The sequence below is a fragment of the Carassius auratus genome, chromosome 16, assembly GCF_003368295.1.
Source record: "Carassius auratus strain Wakin chromosome 16, ASM336829v1, whole genome shotgun sequence".
In the NCBI taxonomy this organism is placed as follows: Eukaryota; Metazoa; Chordata; class Actinopteri; order Cypriniformes; family Cyprinidae; genus Carassius; species Carassius auratus.
In genome coordinates, this window is record NC_039258.1 from 14,233,738 (window position 1) to 14,258,378 (window position 24,641).

Below are 24,641 nucleotides of genomic sequence, written 5' to 3' on the forward strand. Positions count from 1 at the left end.
ACAAATATAGGAGAAAACAATGGTTTGGAAAATATTTTTTTATTTTTAAATCAGAAAGACAATGAGAAAAAACAACGTCACCACATCACTGAAAGATGGTAGGAGAAACAGGCTGCAAACACCACACAAGAAAAAGGCATTTCCGTGACTCATATACATATTATATACACGTTTTTTACAGGCCAGGTAAAAATATAGACCTCGAAGCACTTACGGTTGTCAGTCATTGTTTCTGACACCGCCAGACATTCACATGTAGAAAAGCCGAGGAACAGCTTTCACAGATTTATATTGAATATTTATCATGGACATACCCTAAACACATAAAATACAAAAATGCTTTATCTGCCAGATTACATAATACATACAATCATCTACGGTACATAGAGAGAATTCAAAATCCATACAGGTCCACAAAGTAAAAAAGAAGAGGAGAGAAAGACATTTCTGAATAAATACAATAACTGAAATACATTGGCAGAAATGTTCATATTGCAGTAGGTTGGTTGTCTGTTTAGTGTCTACTACGTTGCCAGCATTTAATCCGGTGTGCACTGTGCACAACTAACGTGTCTGTTGTGCAAATATCTGTCTCACTGTATTAATACAAACACTGGACAAAGCATATGAAAAACAGCTGTCTCTATTTGACTGCTCACATTGCATTCACAATATAATTTTCATATTTATAACATTTGTATTATTTCCAGACCAAAAGATCCACTTTTGGGATGTTAAAGTCAAGATGTTAAGATGTCTTAGTGTGGTTTAGAGGAGCTGAAAATCATTCTTACCCATAATAATGGTCAGAGGAAGGCAGTGATTGCTGTGTCTTGAGTCCATAAACACAAATTAATAAATAATAACCCCACGGAAGCAGAAATGAGAGTGAAGCCGAAATTGTGAAGAGAAAAAAAGGAAACTAGATAACCTTTAGAGAAAATACCCCAAGCCAACTGTGAAACTAAGCCACTGAGAGCCGATCAAAGATCAGTTTTTGGGTTATACATTTTAGAAGCTCCAATCTAAAAGGTCCATTACACAGAGCAGATAAAAAGCACCACACGGAAGAGTGAAATGAATATGAACATTGTGTGCAAGGTTTTATAACAGTAACATCATTATAGACCCAGTAACTTTGAACAGAGATGGGATAAAAATTGACTATAACACGTAAAAATTTTAATCAGGGCAATGTAAATCATACTGTACTATAGCTCTCTGGAGTTAAATGTTATCATAGGTATTTTCTGACATTCACAAATGATCACAAATTGTTCAAGTTTAGAAATAGTGTATAAAATCTGCAGCATAACCCAAAAAATAAAGCCAGTAAAATAGCAAACTGCACATATTTGATTTTAAATTCAGCGCCAAAACAGACATTGATACAAATGCTTTAACCCCTATCTACTTTCAAATTACAAACTGTAATTTTAGATCTAGTTTTTAAGTGATATGAGCTTGCTGTTGGGTAGATACTTTTTTTTCTAGATTAAACTTTGTGCAGCATTAAGGTGCATTATCAAAATGTTCTGTAACTTGATTTAATGTGTAACATCTGACAAAGACTTGAAGTCGCTGAAATGCTTCAAACCAAAAGAGCAAGGCAAAATACAATTTACTTCACAATACCCATTAACCCAAACCCTAGGACTTCTGTCCACAGGTGCACATTTTTACCAATTTGATTTTTAACAAAAATTTTGAAAATATAAAAAACACCTTGATTATGCATAAATACTGCATCCACTGTGAAGCTGTAAAGAAAAGTTCTTCAATACAGTCTTGTGAAAGACTGACAATGTACTTCCTTTGCATATTCTATCTGCATTTTCTTTAGGTCTGCAAAAGATTACATCGGTCTCAAATGTCCATGATGCAGTTCACAGACTACTGTTCAAGACTACAGTCAGCCCTTTATCTAAATACTTCAAGACTGCAATATCAGTCTTAGATCTGTGTGTAACCGAAGCATCGGCTCAGACTATTCTTTGAGTAACGGCCAAAGAGAAACTGTAAGTAATGCCTGTCAAATGATAGATCCATTAAACCCCATTTCCTCTGTTAAATGCTATGGGCTAAATGGAAGTGATAAAAGAAAGGCAGCTTCTTTGAGAGCTTTTATTGAGCCGAAGGCTCTTCAGGTTTTCTTTCCAGCTCCTCTATAAACTAAAGTGTTCACGTGTGCCCTGGTAAAGCCCATTAGTGTCTTTCTTTCTTCACTTAGAGTATTTAATCTGAGGGTGAGTTTAAAAGTACAACTGTATTAAAGAACATTTACATGGTTATAAAGGATTTACATACTGTCATTTGGAAATCAGCAATGACTGACCTTAAGATTTTGCATTTATCGACAGTACAAACAGCTAGAAGAATATAAATTCAGTTTATATTACTTAAATTCAAATCACTTCAGTCTTGTCTAAACACTATATCTGAAAATGCTTAGGTTTTTTGGAGTAAAAAAAAAAAAAAAAACATGCATTGTGTAACAAAATCATCTGTAGATCCGAAATGATTTTTCATAAGCATTTAGATGTTGGTCCAAGTGTTTGGAGGCCATATAATTTCTGCATCCAGTTTTTATACCAACGCGTTGCTCTCAATATTTGCATTAAGGCAGATGATTGGAAGACGTCATGGAACATCAATCATTCTGTCAGACTACTCGTTAATATGTTAGTTAAAAGACACAGCTGCTGTGCCACAAGAGCACATTAGTAGCATTTTAAAATGTACAGGAACACAGAATGAATATTTACAGAACTATATACACAAACACAGCACACAAATATTAGGGGACCCTTGGCATGGCAGCAATATGCGCAGTGAAAAGAGAGAATATGGCATGCAAGCAGGTCCTTGAGAGCTGATTGGTCCAGTATGGAGGAGCAGGAAACTAAATTCAAGTGACAGATGCATAGAGATTCAAAGGCAAACCAAGCATCTGAATTAAATGAGAGAAAAATCTAAAATCTACTTAGTGGCACCTCAAAGAAGGCAATCGTAAAGCAACTAACCATGAAATACTAAGCCTGAATGTGGAATAGTTCGAAAATACAACGCGATTTTTTCTGTAACATTCAAATGCATTAACTTTTTACAAAGTGGAAATCCTATTTGGTCATTTTCCCCCCTGTATTGTTGTTGCTCTTAGGGCGCATGCTGTCTTCAACACAGAAAGAGCTGGAAAACTCACCAATGAGATGCTCTCATCAGATCAAAAAAAAATAAAAATGAACCTTCATATATGTATATACAGAAGCCACTGAGAAATAGAAGTTGTCTGCTTATCTCTGACACACACTCCGTCACAGCATAGTGCCATTTGAGATAAGTGTACTGGAGCGCTAGCAGCCATTAGTCCGACTCACACCAGTTCAGAGAGAACCAAAAGGTTTAAAGGCCTATATAAATAAAAATCTATGCTAATAGAGATTTATGCAACATAGCCTCCAACGATACTATAAACTGGTGCCAACTGTGTAACATGTTTTTTCCTCCCAGCACTTGCTAGGAAGAGAAAACTAAAGAGTTTGTGCATCCTGCTTGCTCTGTTTGAAGTGTTTAAGAGCGAACAAAGAGTGCGACTGAGATACTAACATCACTTTTTGAAGAATTTTGTTGTGAAAATTGGTTTTAGCAGCATTTCCTGTGCAAGAGAAAGAGAAAGAACCACTAAAACTCTTCGCTCAGTGGCTTTCCTTCATTCTTTCAGTCTCTCACTCACTTTTAAAACATATTTCATTGTGCTGAGGCCCTGGAGTTCTTTCCGAAAACCCCCATCATACCAGCGCTCAGAAGCGCCCCTCATCTCTTCTGAGGTTCTGCGTCCATCTCTTGTTTAAATGCTCTGCTCTTACTGGAAAACAAAAATAAAAAAAAGCATTTAGCCTTTAATAAAACAAAATTTGGGGATCCGAATGAAATAATTTTAGTCACATATATAAATTTGTTCATTTAAAACTTACAAAACAAATGTCCGTTTCTGGGATGATGTCTTCGAGAGAAACAGCGTCTTCGTTTCTTAACTGCTCATCTAAGCATTCGGCTTCAGTGCTGAAGAACACAGAACATATTAACATTTTGTCTTTATATACACACCCTAAACAAGTTCTGTGATTGGTAAGATTTTCATGTTTTTGAAAGAAGACTCCAATTTATTTGATCAAAAGCACAGCAAAAACATTCATATATTCATACATGTTTTACATTTGAATATATTTTAAAATGCAATTTATTCTTGTGATGGCAAAGCTGAATTTTCAGCATTACTCCAGTCTCCATGCTCCTTTTGAAATCATTCTGATATGATTTACAAATCCTTGGGAACTTTTGGAATAACGCAAGTATGAAATATAAATACAGCATGAAATATATCACACCGCGCAAGTGGTTTTGGATTTTTTTTTTTACTTTATTCATTATTAATTTTATTCATTTTAAAGACACTTTAAAAGTTTTTACTGTCAGTTATGATCGATTTAATGCATCCTTGCTGAATAGAAGTATTAAGTTCTTTAAAAAGAATGTTTCTTTGACGGTTTAATCATGAGAGGTGGTGAGATGAGAAGTGTGTGTTCAGTCTCACCTGAGAGGGGCGCTGTTGTCAGGCTCAGTGACTGCAGATTTGTGCACCTCCACCCCTACCGACCTGTCAGTGAGCCGGCATAATTATACGTGGGAAGAAAGACTGCAATAAACTACACAGAAACAGAGAAACAGTGACAGATTAAGATGATGTGCGGAGGTACCTTTGAGGAGGGGAAGATGATGTCCTTCCTGTGCTGCCAGGTAAGGCGCTGGTCAGATTAGTTGCAGCAAACTCACTGGAGCTTCCAGCCAAAGGATCGGTTTGTGAAAGCAGGTCCGGTCTGTCCGACTGCATGCCTGAGAACAACAATCACACAGGGAGTTACCACTTGATTTATGCTCCAAAGAACGTGCACGATAAAAGCTGATCAACTCATCAAATAAAGTCAAAAAAATTTACAGTGATGTCTGCTGTTTAACATTTGATGTAAGGTTAGGATGATTTATTGCAGCATCCCAGCTATTGTTTTTTTTTAACCAGGGATGATGTAAATCGTTTGGGTTGCATTCCTCACCACTTTCTCCTTCTGTTTCGGACTGGTTAAGGTGAGTACGGTACACCAGTCTGGCATCAGCGACTGTCTGTCCACCAGAAGCAGAAGCAGAGCTTCCCATCGGAAGCCGTCTCACAACACTCGAACAGCCACTACGACTCTTCTTTGAGGGAGATGATTTTACTGGGAACGAACAGAGGGTTAGGATGTAGACATCACAAAAATCTTAAAAACTAGGCCCATCAGTTTAACGTGGTAACTTAATTAGTTCTGACAAAATAACGTGATCAAAATATTTGAACACAGTTAATGCACTGGGCCCCAAGAGAGCCATTCACTTCATTCCTGCCATTTGAACGAATCGAATAAAGACATTTACCGCCACCTGCTACAAGATTTAGTAAATAATAATATTAAAAATAAAAAAACATTAAAGGGATAGTTCACCCAGAAAATTTAAATTCTGTCATCATTTACTCACCCTCATGTACTTTCAAACCTTTCTTTTGTGGAACTTAAAAGCTGTTTTGGTTACCAATGACTTTCATTGTATGAACAAGAAATACTGAGATGTTTCTCAATTTATCTTCTTTCATGTTCCATAGTTTATGTTAGGCTGTTTGTGTGTAATACATTTTGTGTTTAATCAAATAAAATTGTTACAAAACAATTTTTCTCATTTAACACAATAACTTTAAATAATCTTTTGTGGGTATTTTCAAAGTCAAATGTATTTTTGTGATTAATTAGATAAACAATTTTAATCTACTGACAGCCCTTTCATTGTGGCCAGCCTAAGGCACACCTGTGCAATAATCATGCTGTCTAATCAGCATCTTGATGTGCCACACCTGTGAGGTGGATGGATTATCTCAGCAAAGGAGAAGTGCTCACTAACACAGGTTTAGACAGATTTGTGAACAATATTTGAGAGATATAGGCCTTTTGTGTACATAGAAAAAGTATTAAATATTTGACATCAGTTCAAGAGAAATGGAGGCACAAACAAAAGTTTTGTGTTTATAATTTTGTTAAGTGTTTATAAAACAATTGTGGATATGGATCACTTTTAGAATGTATTTCTGAACTTTTTGAAGCTTGAACGTTTTGGTGGAATTTCTGACTCTTCTTTTGATCTCTCAGGTTACAAAAATATCTTCATTTGTGTTTGGAAGATGATTGAATGTCTTTGGATCAACATGAGAGTGTGTAATTGATGACTGAATTGAACTATCCCTCGCTGGAAAAGCTGAGGTTTTATGAACTTACATGCTTTCTTAAATACTGTATTGCACATAAAATGCTGGAATCGCTCAGCGTAGAATCCAGGCCGATGTACAGAGACTGTGTCCTACAACGTAAAAGAGAGAAATGCTATTTATCTCATATAGTAGCAAATAAGTGTAAAAAAAAAAAAACGAATGCTTGCTTTTTACCCCATCGTGAACCAAGGCCTTCCAGGAATGCTCAATTTTTTTTATAAATCTGAAGGAAGAACAAAAGTAGAGATATTAATGATGGTCACGAACATGTGAACACTCAACAGTTGACTGTGAGTAGTCACCTGTATGACTGTAATATGTCGATGATCCCAATATAAACAAGTATTCTCTCTCCTTTACTGTTGCGTGCAGGGATTCCTCCCAATCTACGGACAGAACATCAAATTGAATGTGTTAAATATGACTACCATATACTGCAGCCAAATGTAGAAAACATACAAGGGCAGACAGGATAGGTATACAGATGAACTGCAGGCTTCCATTGAAAATCAAACAAATACATAAGTGGGTGAAAAATAAGATGTTGACTAACTGGTCTTCTGTTTCCAGGGCTCCTTTTCCTTTGGCCTCTCCCTGTATGGACTCCATAGCGGTGCTGTAGAGAGCTTTCTGAGCCTGTGGCCTCCGGTGGTCTGGTGTCACGGCCCCCTCGGACCCCCCACCCTCTACTATCCCTGCTCGCTCACGACATGCCTGATCTGCGTTATGAATCCCCACCAACAGACTGTAGTCCATAATCTTAAAGCTCTGCAGCAGCTGTCAAGTACAGAGATAGATAAGCAAAAAATACCTTGCATTTGACAAAATTCAATATGTATATATGCATTTTTGTACATATTTGCCCCAAATGGTTTAAATGGTTATTAATTAAGGACACAGGATGCATCTTTTTAAACTACTGCAGCCAGAAAGATTCAAAAATGTTGAATTAAAAAAATAACATCTAGTTTTAAATGATTCATTTATATGCCCCAATTAAACTATACACAGTAATAAAATGCAACATTTAAATTTGATATGTTACTAATAAAACAATTTAATACATGAAGAACAAATAGAGATCCTTCGCATACTTAATGGTCAATGATAAAGTGCAATCAAATCACTGCAATCAAATAACAGTTACTGTTTTAATAAATATTCAAAGTCTTTATAGACCAAAAAAAAAAAGTATGGTATATTGTGAATATTCACTAAACATTACACTAATTAACATCATACTAATAATGGATTCTGGATTTCAAACTAGCATGAAATAACACTCAAACACAAGCATGCATGCTCACCAAACAGTCCCGCTGGATGGTTTTGGAGAGGGCGTTGTAGTTGTCTGGTTCTAGCTGGATGCCCTCGGGCATATCCTGGATGAAATCCAGATCTTTGAAAGTGGGGACCCTCTTCTCTCTCTCTTTAGGGGAGGCACGCCGCTTGCAGGTGGAGCCCTTCAGGTCGTATTTGAGGTGCATAGGCACACTGCAGGGCAACAGGTTATTCATTACAACGATACGGATGTTCTTTCCACCCGACTGCACGCAATACAAGCCGTAAAACTTCGGGAGCAGCGTTCTCTTGTTCTGATTCAGATTCTGAGGAGAGAAGGAGAAGAGAATAGGAAGACAAATTCTGTAATAGCAATCTGAGTTGCAACAATTTGACTTTGAGTGTAATAGTTTCTGATTGAGATGAAAAAGAACTCATTCTAGACAGAAGTATCTAAAGTAAAACTCACCATGAAGTACCCGGGCAGTAGCTTCTGCAGGAACTCTGCCTCTTTGTGCTGCACTGTTTTAATAATAAACTCATCATCGCTTGTCACATAAAATATGGATCCACTCGCTCCAGGGTTGGACAGTTCGATCAAAGGATCGTTACACAGAGAGTACTGCAGACAGAAAAAAACACAAAAACACATCAGGGGAGTCCCTTAGGAGAATGAAGATATAAAATCACATGTTACATTTGCACTTTTCTCTTGTCTCGAGTGTCACACGATCCTTCAGAAATCATGTTAATATGCTAATTTGATGCTCAACAAACATTTCTTATGTTCACAGTTGAAAATGGATGTGCTGCTAATTTCTGTGTAGAACACAAACAGGCCTTTTAACTGGCACTTTAATTTAAATAAAAATAAAAAGATTAATTTCTTTAAAAATATCTTGCTGATATATGTATTTGTAGAGAGAGTGCACAAAAATGATTAATCCATTTAACCGTCATCATTTTCTATCAGCAATACATATTTAAATAATATTTAATGTATATTTCATCATACTGTAATCTTTATGTAAAGATTTTATATAAACTTTTTTTAATGGGTCAATATAAAACCGATAGTTCCAGTCCTTGATTCTGATTGGTTGAGCCGCATTCGAAGCTGTTGTAAATAACTCTACAAACATACACCTCTTTTCTTTCTTTGTCTGTGAAACCACAACTGTTTCTGAGGAACTATATTTTTGGCACACATAAAAATAATGTTTTTATTAATATAATTAAAAAAAATTTTTTTTGTGAAACCTTGCTACATATATGGAATAACAATTTTATAAAAGCAATAACCCCTGTGAAGTCATGGTTTACAGGGAATTTATAACAGCTACAGTGGATTTTAATACTCTGCTCCATATTGTACTATAGCTGTTATAAAAATGTTATAAAAAAAGGCTTCTTGGGGCTTTCTGCTTTATTATACGAAACATCAAGATGCGAGTATGTTTGTGGTTCAGCTAACCAGATAATCGTCAGGTCGAATGCCAAAGAGCTCTCTGAAATATCGGAAGGCGATGGGGGCGTATGTCTTAAACCTGAAGTCACCGTGGTGATGCGCTGGGGTCAAATTACTTCCTTCACTGCAGGGGAAAAAACAGAGACAGGGTTATGAGTTTCTATATTATTACAATTTTACTTATTTATATAAAAAAAGTTAAAAGACACTGACATGGTTGCAATCTCACTCCGTTTAAAGACACATAGACTTAACAACAGTCAGCAAACCAATTTAAATCTATTTGAATGGCCATAAATATATTTAAATATATCTTTAGAACACGATTGAGTATTTCTGGGAAATATATACACAGGTGAGATATGTTTTCGTACACACCTGGGGAAGAAGATGCTCTCTACTACATAGAAGTCCTGCATGAGAACATCTCTCTCTGCTTTCTGACTGAGGCTGCCCACAGTGTGTGTAATGCCCAGCTGGATGGCTCCTTTGAGGGCAGATGAGGTCGTCTACAGGCAAATAAAAGAGTACACGTGAGAAATGAGTGCTAACAGAGAGGACAGACGGGAAACACTAGATCCGCATCACAATGATTGTTTTAAATAACCTACAAATGAGCTGTTATGTAGGTGGTGTGGGAAGATAATGCATTTTATAATAAAACCGTAATTTCCAGTAACACAAATGCTGGGATGTGTCATTATTAGTGAGTGGGAGATATAGTTAAAAAAAGGTTCTTGATATTTTCCACTCTTGACAATAATTAATGTGTGTGTTTATTCTAAATATTTAACCCCTTAAATGTCACTCACATTTTTTGAACATAGACTTTATAGTGCATGATCCAAACTTATTTTTTTATAATTCATGAATGAAACATTTTTGTAACATGATATTGATGTAACATTTACATAGAAATGCAATGTCTGATTTTAAAATGGGTTTTATCGGATGAATTTTGAGATTTTAAGATCCTCTTGTCATAAATTAATCTATTAGTTTTCATACATAATTCGGGAGTCTTAGACATTTCCAATGATATGTAGTTTGTCAAGATTAGATTAGATTTAAATCCAACAACTTAAATCCTAAAAACACATTTCAGTTTTACAGACTAAGTCAACAAAAGCAAAAAATATATAAATTTTATGTATACTTTATGCACAGAAATGCAAATGCACAGCAAAATAAAACATTAAAAAAAAAATACTCTTTAAAAAAGTTAGATTATTTTGTAGGTTCATGAAAAGGAATGAAACTTTTCAACTTTAAATAATTTTTTGCTACTAAAGTTAAAATAAGAGACGAAAATAGATATTAATGCTTTTATTATAAGGATACATCACTACTCTATGAAAAAAAAATATCCAGGAAATGTAATGGGCAAATAGAAAGAACCTTAAAATCACTGATTTAAATTTTACTTCAACATTTCAGAACATCATATCTCTTTTTCCTTTCCACCTCCAACCTTTGTTCTGTTCCTCTTTTTTTTTTAAGGTTCCTTTTTTTTTTTTTTTTTTTTTTTCTTCTCTTGCCTTTTTTGTCTGTTATCAGATGACACATTATTATCATTATTATTATATCATGATATTTTACACTGTCCAGGTAATATTGTATAATATACAATCAATATTATATTGCGATAAAAAAAAAAAAAAATACAGCCAAAATATTTTAAACTTAAACTAGACAAAGTGAGGGATTGGACAAAGACCTGAAAAGTTGTTTTTATTGTGCCATTGCTTTTAAAAATAATGGATTTGGAGATGCGAGGATTCTGCCCGACAATGACGATTTGTAATAAAAGTGTCTGTTAAAGAACAAAATGTTAATATAATGTAAATGTAAATAACAAAACTAAATTGAAATTTGAAAGCAAACCCCAAATCAAATAAGTAACACAAATAAAAGAAAGCTCTTCAATTAAACAAATTAAGGCTTTGTCTGTGCTCTTTTCATTTAAAATTAGAGGTAATACTGCATTTTAATCATGATCCAAATAAAGATGCTGCATACATTAAATTAAATTAAATTTATGCATTTAGCAGACGCTTTTATCCAAAGCGACTTAAAGTGCATTCAGGCTATCAATTTTTACCTATCATGTGTTCCCGGGGAATCAAACCTCCAACCTTGCACTTGATAGCGCAATGCTCTATCAATTGAGCTACAGGAACATTATGAAGTGAAGTGAAAGTGAAGTGAAAGTGACATTCAGCCAAGTATGGTGACCCATACTCAGAATTTGTGCTCTGCATTTAACCCATCCGAAATGCACACACACAGAGCAGTGAACACACACACACACACTGTGAGCACACACCCGGAGCAGTGGGCAGCCATTTATGCTGCGGCGCCCGGGGAGCAGTTGGGGGTTCGATGCCTTGCTCAAGGGCACCTAAGTCGTGGTATTGAAGGTGGAGAGAGAACTGTACATGCACTCCCCCCCACCCACAATTCCTTCGATTGGGAGTCCGACACTCTAACCATTAGGCCACGACTTCCCGGTATATATGTATACATATGTATGTATGCATACATGTAATAGGAGCAGTATTTAATCTAAATTATATTGTATAATTTGAAGCAAAAACAGAATGGTTTGACTTCAGTTTTGCATGAAACAGTGAATGAGCTGAATGAGGTAAAGATTCACTCTCTGCCAGCAGGTGGCGCTTAAAGAGTTTCCTTGGTTTCTGCTGTAAGCAAAGCAGCGCTGCACTTATGAACTTTAATATGCATTATACAGAGGAAAGATGAAAAAAAATACCATCTAAACTTTTCTAAAGACACAAAAAAAGAAAGTTAGAAAGTTCCCCTCAGGTATACATTCATATAAACTCCTAAACATAATTAACTTGTGATTTGATTTAGCATCTCAACTGATTTGAATCGTCACATATTTGAATCGATTTTCAACTGGCTCACGTTTAATTGTTACATCACTGACTGTACACCATCCCTCAGTTTGGGAACCACTGGAGTAGGGGATTTGCGCTCTATTTGTTTGGTCTGTTACGATGGTCTGTGTTTGATTACTAATGCCTGTGTAGTATGGCGTTCCACACAGAGGACAAAAACGTTCAGCCTGGTCTCTTTATTGTCATTTGTGTAAAAATTTGCAAAGCGTACCAAACAATATAACTGCAAAATTTGAATTCATGGATATATAACGGTATCCACGGTATAGCAAAATCGATATCATGGAACAAATACCAGTGGTCATGTTCATACCGGTATAGCGCCCACCCCTTCTGCAAGCTGACCTTTTTGTAAGTTGTTTCTCCTTTGGGGTCAACTCCTCGGTGACCGATGGTCTTCTTCATACTCTGAGATGATCCCGGCCCCTATTTAGAGAGACAGAGACACAAATGAGTGACAGAGAAAAAAAACATCTGGTTTCACATTAATAGAAAGGATTCATGAGGCTTCAATGCAGTCCAGGTTTAACTTTCTATTTGTCAGGTGTTTCCTTGAGTCAAACACAGTCACACACATTCCTGTCCGACTGTTCATCCTCTCAATGCCTTGATGATACATGTGAATCTTCAGTTGACAATGAGAGCTGTGTGTGTGTCTATGTCAATATTTGCCCTGTTCGAGTTCCTTCTCACATGACTGTTTGATCAACACAGGAACAGTAGGTCAAGCTAACTTCAGCCTGCAGGGCTCACATGCTCACATTCCTCTACCAATGTCCAGCAACTAAAATACACTCAGACTTCGGTGAAACTGTGGACACTGAGCTGAGATTTTTACAAGTGCTTGTCTAACAGAGCAGAAACTGAGATGAGAAAACAAGGGAAGGTTAAAATGTTTGCATGAAGCACGGAAACTCTAAGTACAGAAAGCAGTGAGAACCTGACATCTGTTTTGAGATAAAGTAAGAGCCGGTGCTATATTGTGCATAAATTCATGACTTAAGCCAAATGTTAACCATTCAGAGAACACTGGGTTTACTATACAGCAGGGCATCAAATGCCTTTTCACTTAAAAAACGGTCACTAAACTGGCAAAAATGAACACTAATGATGAATTAACAAAAAGACTGTTGCTACAAACGACTACTTAAAAAAAAATATACATTTATATAATCTTGCTACTGAATTGTCATTATGCAAACAGTGTAATATTGGGTATAATTCCAGAACAAATCATAATAAGTTATTTTGATGAATCTACAAAAGAATCCTGATTAACTATTCCACTTATCAGGTGTAAGTTCTGATGTCTACATTGTTTGTGCATGCATTTTGAATATGTGCTTCCCTTCTAGTTAAGTCATTCTGACACAAATAAAGCCAGTAAAGCTATAATAAATAAATAAATCAATAAAAACAGTAACATGATTTAATGGAAAAAAATAATGATGTGACGAAATGAACAAAACTGCATTAACCACATTTAGAATTTAAATAGCTATTAAGAAATAAGTTCTGTGAATTACACAAACTGGTTTTGTGTAGTCTAACAGGAGATCAGTCTTACCTCCGTCATGGTCATCTTTCGAACTTCGCTGGACCCTTTAAAGTTAAAGGGAGAGAGAAAGAAAACAAAAATCAATTTTCACAGTTGGGAATGGAAAAAAATATAATATGAACTTCACAACTACTGCTGCTTCTCTTCTCCTACCTGAAGCCAGTCTTTTTTTACTGGATATTTTCATATTGATTAGTCCATTTGTCATTTAGGTTAGCTATCTATTAGTCACTTTTAATTATACACTATTATTCAAAAGTTTGAAGTCAAATGAAAGATGCAATAAATTTGTCAAAGGTGACAGCAAAGACATTTTTGATGATTTAAAAATTTTTTATTTGAAATATAAGCAGTTCTTTAGAACAAATCCACATTTATCAACAAATCCTGAAAAAAAGATCATGAATTCAGGAATCATGATTCGCTAAATGTTTTCAACATTAATAATAATAATAATAGGAATTGTTCCTTGAGTGCCAAATCAGTGTGATCTCTGAAGGATCATGTGACAAATAAAGACTTAAAACTTATTTTGAATTGTAATATTTCACAACATTATTGTTTTTACAGCACTGTTTTACAGATCAAATAAATTCATGCTAGACAAAAAAATCTTGCCAACCCCAAACTTATAAATGAATAGTGTGTGTAGCTTTGTACATCCTGAAACACTAAATACTCGAAAACGCCTCCGGTCTCACATTCAAAATTGAATCTCTTCTCCACTAGAAAAAAAAAGGTAAAGTTGTTACAACCGGACAAGGTCACAGGGGGCAAAATCTGTCATGACACCAGGGGTGCGAGACGATTAACAGACTGTCACAGCAGATGCTTTGTGGACGCTTCATTCAATAAACAACACAGGACAGTCTTAAACACCCAGAGGACTCAAATTCATATTTTTATAATTGCAATACTGTTTTGCATTTGATTCTGAATGATCACATGTCTTCAGGTGAGACAGAAGTTATACAACACTGCCTATTGTCAAAACAAACAGACTGAGACGCACCGGGCAAGGACAAAAAGTTAGCACGGTTTTATTGACCCATTTGTCAAAATTAGGATTACAACAAATAGGCTGCACCTGGACAAGTCAGAAATTGTTGTTTTATCATGTTATCAGTCAAAGCTCTTTGCCTCATGATGACTACTGGCACCACTTTCATCTTGGGTGGAGAAACATTTCTGTGGTATCATGATCATCTCTTTGGTACAGATGCGACATATTTGTCGTTGCTGATAAGTTTACGTAACGACATAAAGAACGCATGGATGGTAACTCACCCATTTTAACATGCTTTCCCAGACAACCAAATTCTTGCAATAGCAATGGATATTTTAAGTTTGAGTGAGGACAGATAAAGATTATTTCAATGGCTAGCAGATCAAGACACATGAAAGGACTTGTGATATTGACACACGTCAAGGTTGAACAACATGAGATAAGTTCAAAAGAGACAGCATTTAACTGCTTACCTTGCCATCTCACCATGACGCAGACCAATTAGCATAAAAACCGGTAGCTACAATATGGCCAAGTACACAGTGTACAGTTTCAGGAATGACAACTGCATTTAAATAGGAGAATGAATGCCCAAAATTACATTTTCAAATTTTAATTATCAACACCATATTAATCAAAGTAATGCAGTCTCGTGAGTTTGGCATCTGCTATTTTTGACAAAAGTAATGCTACAGTGACTTATTTTCCATTTTTAGAAGCAAGATCTGGCAACACCGAGTAAAGACAAACCTCCTATCTTGTAATTTCTTGAATCCACTTATGCTTTTATGCCGTTGATTTCAGTTCTGTACAACATGCAGAATTTCTGCAAATACATTTTCTGGGAGTGAATCTGGTTGCAGAATCCGAATGCCATGCCCATAAATTACTGAATTGTGTGTGTGTGCACAGAACAGGATTAAGCACAAAAAGGTGAACTGACAATCAAATTTAACCCCAAATAATTTCAATTATTATTTAGTTAATCATCGCAATCTCAAGAGTGAGTTTTGTTCGGTACATGCACAAAACGATAAATTAGGGATTCGCTACCTTATTTGAATTTGGTTGTCACTTCTGAAAGTCATGTACTTTGCCTATGTAAAGCCTTATAATGTCCAGGAACCGTTATACATTTACTTGTTCCCACAGATTGCTGGACCATTTCATCATTAGTCTGAAATATCAGTTCCTATTCCCATCTGCCTCAATAACACGAATAGAGTCACAGTTACAGCTTTCACTTCCCCCAGTCAACAAGCTTAACTCGCCACTGCAAACGAGACCATGCAAGAGACAAGCCATTGTGGTTAATTGTTACTCAGAGTCTCTCAATCAAACAGCACAATAGAGCCATGCATATACCTCTCTGAGAGGCCAGCAGCCTCCAAAATGGAGTCCTTAGATCTGTAGGGGTGAAACAGTTATTTTAATTGGGACGAAACTGTCAGCACTTAGACCAGTGTGTGCTAAAATTATCTCTCTGAGTGGTTGAGAAGCTGGATGGGTGTTCATTTGGATGGGTATTAGTTGTTTTGGATGGGTGAGTGTGAGTGCTTGTAGTTTGATTGGGGGTTTGTTTGTTTGGACAGATGGATGGGCATTTGTTGCTTGATTGGATGGGTTTTTCTTGATTGTTTTAATGGGCGAGTGTTTGATAATTGTTTGGATTGGAATTTGTTAGGGCTAGGCAATATGGGCAAAAATTAATTTCTCTGTATTTTTGTATTTGGATTTGAAAAAATCTGAATTTAATATATATACAGACAGTACTGTGCAGAAGTCTTTTCACCAACAAAGTGACAGTAGTAAATATCAGTTTATACTTCCAACATAATTTTTGCCATTATTAATTGTAATGGTAACACTTAAGAATAATGGTCCATTAGTTAATGTTAGTTAACTACTTTAGTTAAAATGATCTAAGCAAGAACAATCTTTCTTCAGCATTTATTAATCTTAGTAAATGGTAATTTTTTACATTTACTAATGTATTATTCAAATTAAAAGTTGTGATTGTTAACATTAGTTAATGCACTGTGAATTAGTATTAACTAACAATGAATAACTGTATTTTCATTAACTAACATTAACAAAGATTAATAAATACAGTAATAAATGTATTGTTCATGTTAATTAATATATGAACTAACATTAACTAATGGACCATTATTCTAAAGCGTCACCACTGTAATAATCCAGTGAGATTTTTGTTTGAACAAGGAGTCTGACAGCAACCAGTGCTCCACACAGAGATCTTTTCTCACCATTAGGGTTGCACGATGTGTCGTTTAAGCATCGATATTGCGATGTACGAATCCACGATAGTCACAGCGCAGGATGTGCGATGTAGCCTGTCGTAGTTGATCCGTTATTCATTAGCTGTATGGGCCATCTGCTCCCCGGCCCTTGACGAATGTGGTTCGCGGATTAAATGCACAGTTTAACCATCATCGTTTTTAAGTCCTGTCAGTTTAACAGGGCAGAGAGATAGAGAGCGCGAGAGAGAGAGAGAGAGCACGCGCGTGCACGAGAGAGAGAGAGAGAGAGAGAGAGAGAGAGAGAGAGAGAGAGAGAGAGAGAGAGAGAGAGAGAGAGAGAGAGAGAGCGCGAGCGAGCGAACCCCAGCCGCACGCTCACCGTCTTCAAACAACACGAGCGCTGTCTTGCTCTCTCTCCCTCGCGCATATTAGCCGCGTTTCCACCGCAGGAACTTTACCCAGGAACTAGGGACTTGGTCCGGTACTTGGTGTGTTTCCACCGCAGGAACCAGGAACTAAATAAAAGTTCCGGGTAAAAAAATGCCCCCCAGAAAGTCCCTGCTGGCGAGGTGGTACTTTTTTAAAGTTCAGGAACTTTCGGGGGCGGGACTTTGGCGCTAAACATGCTGATTGGTTGAGTTCACGCAGCATTGGTTGAGTTCAACCACCATTTATTCGGATCAACATTTTCAAAATATTAGTGTTATTGTGTCATGAAATGTAATTTTAAAAGTATTTCAGGCGAGAATGTAGTTGTTTGAAACTCAAATCTGTTGTTTATTTATAAAGACAGCGCCTATTTAAAAATGTGTTTCGCCGATCTCGTAGACGATTAGCTCCACTCGATCAGCGGGAGCTCAGTCCTCATGTATCCGCAGAGAGCAGCCTCTCCTGGGATAGACCTTCTGATATGCGCCGCTGGCTCTGATGTGTCTTTAGTGGTTAAAACATAACATATAATTCAGCTGCGGGGTAAATCTAACAGGTTTTCTTTGGTCTGTATTCAATTTATCTATATGTAAAAATGAAAATAAAAAGGCAAGTCTATATAATATTTCTTTCATTGTAATGGCTGTACGTTACACTTATCCCTGAACGTACATTTCTGCAGCTGTTATTATGTTTAAATGAAAATGAAAAGAGGCAGTGGTATTTTATATCCTATTTCGTTTTATTGTAAATATACTGAGGGGAAAATTGCAGTAGCCAAAGCGATCTGAGTTCACGCAGCATTGGTTGAGTTCAACCACCATTTATTCGGATAATTTTCAAATATTACTGTTATTGTGTCATGAAATGTAATTTTAAAAGTATTTCAGGCGAGAATGTAGTTGTTTAAAACTCAAATCTATGGTTTATTTATAAAGACAGCGCCTATTTAAAAATGTGTTTCGCCGATCTCGTAGACGATTAGCTCCACTCGATCAGCGGGAGCTCAGTCCTCATGTATCCGCAGAGAGCAGCCTCTCCTGGGATAGACCTTCTGATATGCGCCGCTGGCTCTGATGTGTCTTTAGTGGTTAAACATAAAATATAATTCAGCTGCGGGGTAAATCTAACAAGTTTTCTTTGGTCTGTATTCAATTTATCTATATGTTAAAATGAAAATAAAAAAGGCAAGTCTATATAATATTTCTTTCATTGTAATGGCTGCATACACATTTCCCTGACCTAAGTACATTTCTGCAGTTGTTATTATGCTTAAATGAAAACGAAAGGAGGCAGTGGTATTTGATATCATATTTCGTTTTATTGTAAATATACAGTAGGGAAAATTGCAGTAGCCAAGACGAGCTGACTGAAGTTATCAAGTATCATATATATATATATATATATATATATATATATAGTATATAGTTACGCTGCTGTTTATAGATTTACCGGACTTGCGTAGTTGCAGACATCACACTCCCCAGTCGAATGCACAAAGTCTGAACTAACTACCGAGGATGCACGTCCAAAATCAGCGTACTTTTTTTTTTTTTTTTTTTAATCAGAGGTACTTTGTATTGAGAAACGCGCGCAGACCTACGTCACCAGTCATTTGCCTAATCTACCCAGTACTTTACACCGCGGTGGAAACGCAGAAAGCAACAGGTCTGGGGGGGAAAAAGTTCCTGGGAAAAAAAGTTCCTGGTAAAAATGTTCCGGGTAATTTCGGTGGAAACGCGGCAATTAATCACTTGACTCAATGGTGTCGATGTTTAAATCATTTAAAATGAGAATGTAAGTGTGCTAACCCCATTTTTGTAAGAATTTTTTTATTTGATTTCACATCGCAATATATATCCCAGAAAAATAAAATATCGTAATGTCATTTTTTCCCAATATCATGCAGCCCTACTCACCATCATCAGTCTCTCTGTAAAAACATGAAGAAACAGAACAAACTGAGACAGAAGTCTCAATCCAGAAGAACTGTGCCACTAGGTGCGTTAACATGGACACTTTTTGCTTCCATCGGAATTAATTCATTCCGACTGACGAATCCAAACATAGTCTTTACATAAACGCTGAATAAAATGATCAGGTTGATATGCACGTTTACATGTCACAAGCTTCTGATCGGATTTACTCTTTCGACATGCGCACACTGCATGAATGTACAGAGTTTCCCGTAAAAAAAAAAAAAAAAAAAAAAAAAAGGAATAAACCACCCCTTACAATCCGATCAAAATTTTAGTCGGATCTGGCCAATTAAATCCGATTGACGTGTTTACATGTGACTATTCTATTCTGATTGTGCTTCTAGTACTATTACGATCTGATTAGTAGTATCCATGTAAACGCAGCTACTGTCTCCAAGACACTTCAATAAGCCTACTTGCAAAGCTACGTGAAAAACAACGTGCAAGTGCACCTTGGACGAAAGCTTTAACGTACAGAGTGGTCACACCAACTGTGGATTTAATTAAGTTAATAGAAGTTAATTAATAAAATATATTTATTTATTTTTGACAGCATCCCCACTTTAAAATTTTTACACAAATGAATAAAAATTAGTTGTTAAGTTATTCTGATTACCCCATTACAGTCACTTTACATTCAGTGCATCATATTAATCGACTTACTTCCAGGTTTAAAATTCTACATGTCACATTGATCGTCCAACTACAAATATTTCAGCAAAATGTATATTTTAGTCAGAATTTTTGTGCTCCTTTACTGAAGGCTGCGAAGTTTTAGCAGAGAATCATCATGCACACCTGAGAGAAAAATGGATAGGTGCTTGTTGTTTGTTTGTTTGGGTGCTTGTTGTTGGTCTGAATGGGTGGTCGTTTGGGTGGGTGTTTGTTGTGCATTTGGATGTTTGTTTGTTGTTTGGATGGGTGTTTGTTTGTTTGTATAGGGGAGTGCTGGTTGTTTGGTTGGTTGGATGGGTGGGCGTTTGTTGCTTGTTTAGTAGGGCTGGGCAAAAGTTTTTTTAAATGACGTCGATTCTCAAAAGCCGTGTATCAATATTTTTTTTTATTTCAGCAAAAATTTAAAAGAAGCTCTGATTAATGTGAATCTTTTTATTAGTCTTCTACACTAGATGTCACCCTCTTATTTACTTTACGCAACGTTACAACAGAAAACCTGTCACTCATTCAGCGCTTGGCGGAGTCATGGCGGAGATACTGTTAACAAGAACAAAGCGCGATTTGCAATGCTCAGGTTAAATTCTATAGTAATGCTACAAATCTGTGGATGCATTTGACATCACGCGTAAAGGTGCCATAATTTCTACAATGAATGAATGAATAGCGGATTGTGCAACGCACTGTTTTCATCCTCTGTCATCTCACTACGATAATATGAATACACTAATTTCATCCACAGCTGCTCTGAAAGTCACTTAATTAGCATTTTATTGTTTAATTTGACAAAACTACCATCATATCACATAAACAGCAGCTGCAAGTTCCTCACGGCAAAACATCAAAATAAAAGTTTATTTTCACGTGAAGAAACTGTCAAAAATATATCTTATATATATCTTGTATCTTGTAAATATATCTTGAGTCTTAAGACTCAATGTGACAATAATGCTGCTACTGCTACTAATAAATATTAATAATTATTTTTAAAGGAATAATCACATTTGTTTTCATTTTAATTTTAACTGTAAACCTCTGTTGTGCAGCACTTTGTTTGCCAAAAAATAAAAGTTTTTTCAATTGATTAGGATAAATTAAATAGTTTACTGAAATTAAATTAAATTGACCCTATAAAAAAGGGGTTTAAAAAACAGGCCTGTGCTCTTAATTTCTTTTATAAATTCACCATTTGTAAACTGATATTTATTGTTCTTTTTTTCAATAGCATTTGTATAAAAAATATATTCACAGAATCTAATAAAAAATATATTTAAAAAATCCAGAATCGTATCGAGAGCTTGTAAATCGAAATCGAATCGGAACATCTAAATCGATACCCAGCCCTATTGTTTAGATGGGTGTTTGTTGTCTGGATGGGTGAATGTTTGTTTGGCAGGGCGATTGTTTGTTGCTTGTCTGGGCAGGTGGATGTATGTTTGTTTGGTTGAGTGGGTGTTTGTTTGGATGAGTTTTTGTTGTTTTTCTGGATGGGTGTTTGTTTGTTTGGTTGGGTGCTTCTTGTTTGTGTGGATGGGTGTTTCTTTTAGTGGCCATTTGTTGTTTGTTTAAATGAGTGTTTGTTTGGATGAGTGAGTGTTTTGCTTGTCTGGATAGGTGGGTGTTCGGATTAATGTTTTTTTTTTTTTTGGAATGGGTGAGTCTATATCTGGGTGTGTGGCTGTTGGGTTGTTTAACTTGTTTGTTTGGATGAGTGTGTGTTGGTTTGTCTGTTGGATGGGCAGATGGGTAAAAAGATGGAAGAATGGGAAGATGGACAGATGGATGAATGAGTACTGGATGGATTGATAGAAGGATGGAAGGGTGGGATATGGGATAGGGTTCGGATATGTGGATTGATGAATGGGTACATGGATAGAATGGGTATATGGATAGTTTAGTGCAAGCGCGGATGAATAAGTGTATGGACCACACAAACAGATGAATGTTTTCTCAGAGGAAATGTCTCATAGTAATGACACATGAATTACACCAAAACCAAAAATTTAAAATGGCATCTCACAAAATTAAAGCAAATATAAATGTATAATTTCCTTCTTTAAAACAATTTTTTTAAACAATTGACTGGTTCTGTTTTGCATTACATCCTTAAACCATGAAGCAAGTGTAATGACCACTATGAGAGGACACATGGCTCATCTTTTGAGCTAGTCTATATTTAGGCCAAGCTTAAAGGGGTCGTATGATGCGATTTCAATTTTTCCTCTCTCTTTGGTGTTATAAGCTCTTGGTGCATAAAAAAGATCTGTAAAGTTGCAAAGACTAAAGTCTCAAACCCAAAGAGTTATTTTTTTTATAAGAGTTAAGTCAACCACACCCTCCTAAAATGGCTTGTTCTAACATGCCCGACATGTCAACATTTATTACATAAACACATTTCTTTATAACAAATACACAAAATAATGTTCTTTTTAGCAACATCATATGACCCCTTTAAGAGATTCACGATCTCTCAAGAGTGGTAGGGAACAAATCTCCTCCTGCAAACACAAAAACAACACACACATTTGAGGTCATGAATTGCAGCAAGATGCTTGTGAGATGGGATTTTAGATGTTCACCAGTCTGTCCCATTTCATCTGAGCTGGTTTTTGTTCCATTTTCACATTTATATTTAGAGCAGAAGAACAGCCCGGGCCATCATCTAGACAGTTTGCGTGTCTCTGAGAGCACTAAAAATACTTCCAGTAGAGTGCTAACTATGTCCTAATGTGGGTTACCAACACAAAATACCATGATATTCTGAACTTACAGACAAAACCACCCAAATAATGACCACATAATGACTTCAGCACCTCATACAAGTGAAGTCAATCTCCCCTTCATTTCCCAAGGGATGTTATTTTTAATCAGCGGTCAATGAAGACAGACAGAGAGTCGAAGAGAATAACCACGCTCAGGACAAGCAGTGTTAATGCCATTTACATCCAAATAACCAATTAGCTAACGCACAAACAGAAACAGTTTCAAGTGTCAAAGGGATGAATGCATTACGACTTTGTCATGAGTTTTCTTACAAACTGTTGAAACAGATTAGCACTCAAACACAGTGAGTGTAATAATTATTAAGATTACATATTTAATCAGCACCAAGTCACTAAATAACTTTCAACTCCAAATTAGTGTTTGTGCTACACATCTTTTTTAAGAAAAATGTATTGTCCCTTACGAAATAATTCTGGGTGCGACTGTGGAAGGTACTAGCAAACTGATGCAAACCTGGGTATTTAACTAGCATTGAGCTACTTGTATAATATTAAAACGATTTAAATGTCGTTTTGTTTTTGTCTTAGAGAAAGGTGTTAATATTCCACATATCATGTAAATTCTCATGACATTTACAATAATGAAAAATTTAATGCTACCATGCTAAATAAAGATATGTGAACAGTTTGGATACAACTGACCAAACGCTATCAACTCTTATTTAAAAACAAATATGTAATAAAAAAATTTGTTTAATCTAACGTTAAATAAGAAATTAGCGTGTTGTGCAGTTGTTAAAACTCGACAACTGGGAGAAATGTAAGTTACGTTACAGAGAATGGCTCATTTAAATCCCAAACAAACCAGTGTAATAGAAAACAACCGAAATTATTTTTAACCGAATTGTATTGTTAATGTAGTTTTTTATTTATTTATTTAAATATTAGCTCTGTTATTTGTTTGATATGTCTGGGCTAGTTACGTTAGCTTTTAGCACGTTAGCCACAGATCCACATCATCGATCTGGATTATTTCAGGAAAACCTTCACATCATAGATCAACTAATTCAATACATCACGCAAACACGTATCTAATACATTACATATACGTTATATTTACAAACTACCATCTATACTAGATTATATGTTTTTTGTCGTTGTAGAACAAAAGGCTTGATTGAAGCCAGTAAACACACTGAATCAATCCAGTGCTGGTAAAAACTGTGGATCCATGCCAACACATTAACACGAAAACACACACACGCGTCCATATCCCTACAGAACCACGATGGTTTACAGTTCATTTACCTGGAGGGGCAGACGAGCCCGTGTCGGGTGGACCGGCGGACGCCATGTTGGGGTTTACTGTCTGGACCCGATCTGTCTGACCGGAAGCAGACAGACAGAGTTGTGTCCGGTTCCGCTCGGTCTGACTCTCTGCTGGTACCCTTTACTGAAACTGTGACTAATAATACTACAAGAAGAGTTTGTGACAACTATCTAAACAATCTGTCATTCGATATTTTATACGAACATCAAATGTATCCAACTTATAATTAATAATTCAAATTAATACAATATAATATCCGCGCTTTATATAGCTCTATATAGATACTGACGGCAGTCTCGTCTAGTGAACGTCCGATGGGTTTGTGAAACAAATTCGCCAAGCCTTTATGTACAGGGCTAAAAATAACAAGTGTTCACAGAACAGATAACATCTTGGACAGGTTGAGCATGCGTGACTTTTGAAGTCTGGGAACAAAATAATTGTTTACATGTCAAATAATACTTTTTTTAAAGAACTTGTTATAATGCATGTTATTTAAAAGTAAAAGAGACAACTCACTGCTGAAAAAAAAACACACACCCTATGATTGTTGACTGGTCTTAGCTGCTCTCCCAAAGCTGTTTATGTCAGGCTGTTTACAGTCTATTATAGTTATATATATTTATATCTATGTATGTGTGTGTGTGTGTGTGTGTGA

At 36.1% G+C, this 24,641-nt stretch overlaps 1 protein-coding gene across 1 annotated transcript; it reads right to left on the reverse strand.

Moving 5' to 3' along the window:
• Window positions 1-20: 20 nt before the first annotated feature.
• On the reverse strand, window positions 21-24,180 carry pip5k1ab (phosphatidylinositol-4-phosphate 5-kinase, type I, alpha, b). Its single transcript, XM_026284212.1, has 16 exons — window positions 23,962-24,180; window positions 13,593-13,627; window positions 12,371-12,451; window positions 9,480-9,610; window positions 9,108-9,225; window positions 8,103-8,255; window positions 7,660-7,959; window positions 6,906-7,129; window positions 6,655-6,738; window positions 6,527-6,575; window positions 6,360-6,441; window positions 5,112-5,273; window positions 4,758-4,893; window positions 4,595-4,657; window positions 3,975-4,062; window positions 21-3,865 (listed from the first exon to the last, which is right to left on the reverse strand). The coding sequence occupies exons 1-16, from the start codon at window positions 24,005-24,007 to the stop codon at window positions 3,863-3,865; spliced, it is 1,755 nt and encodes a 584-aa protein (XP_026139997.1). The 5' UTR covers window positions 24,008-24,180; the 3' UTR covers window positions 21-3,862.
• Between the last annotated feature and the right edge of the window lie 461 nt (window positions 24,181-24,641).

What these genes read in the sequence shown, in the direction of transcription:
- pip5k1ab (XM_026284212.1), bottom strand. Translation starts at nt 24,007, where the DNA reads ATGGCGTCCGCCGGTCCACCCGACACGGGCTCGTCTGCCCCTCCAG. An exon ending in TTCGACCTGACGATTATCTG is followed by an intron (nt 8,256 to 9,107) that starts GTTAGCTGAACC and finishes TTCTGTCTGCAG; the next exon opens with TACTCTCTGTGTAACGATCC. An exon ending in CCATCCAGCGGGACTGTTTG is followed by an intron (nt 7,130 to 7,659) that starts GTGAGCATGCAT and finishes TGTACTTGACAG; the next exon opens with CTGCTGCAGAGCTTTAAGAT.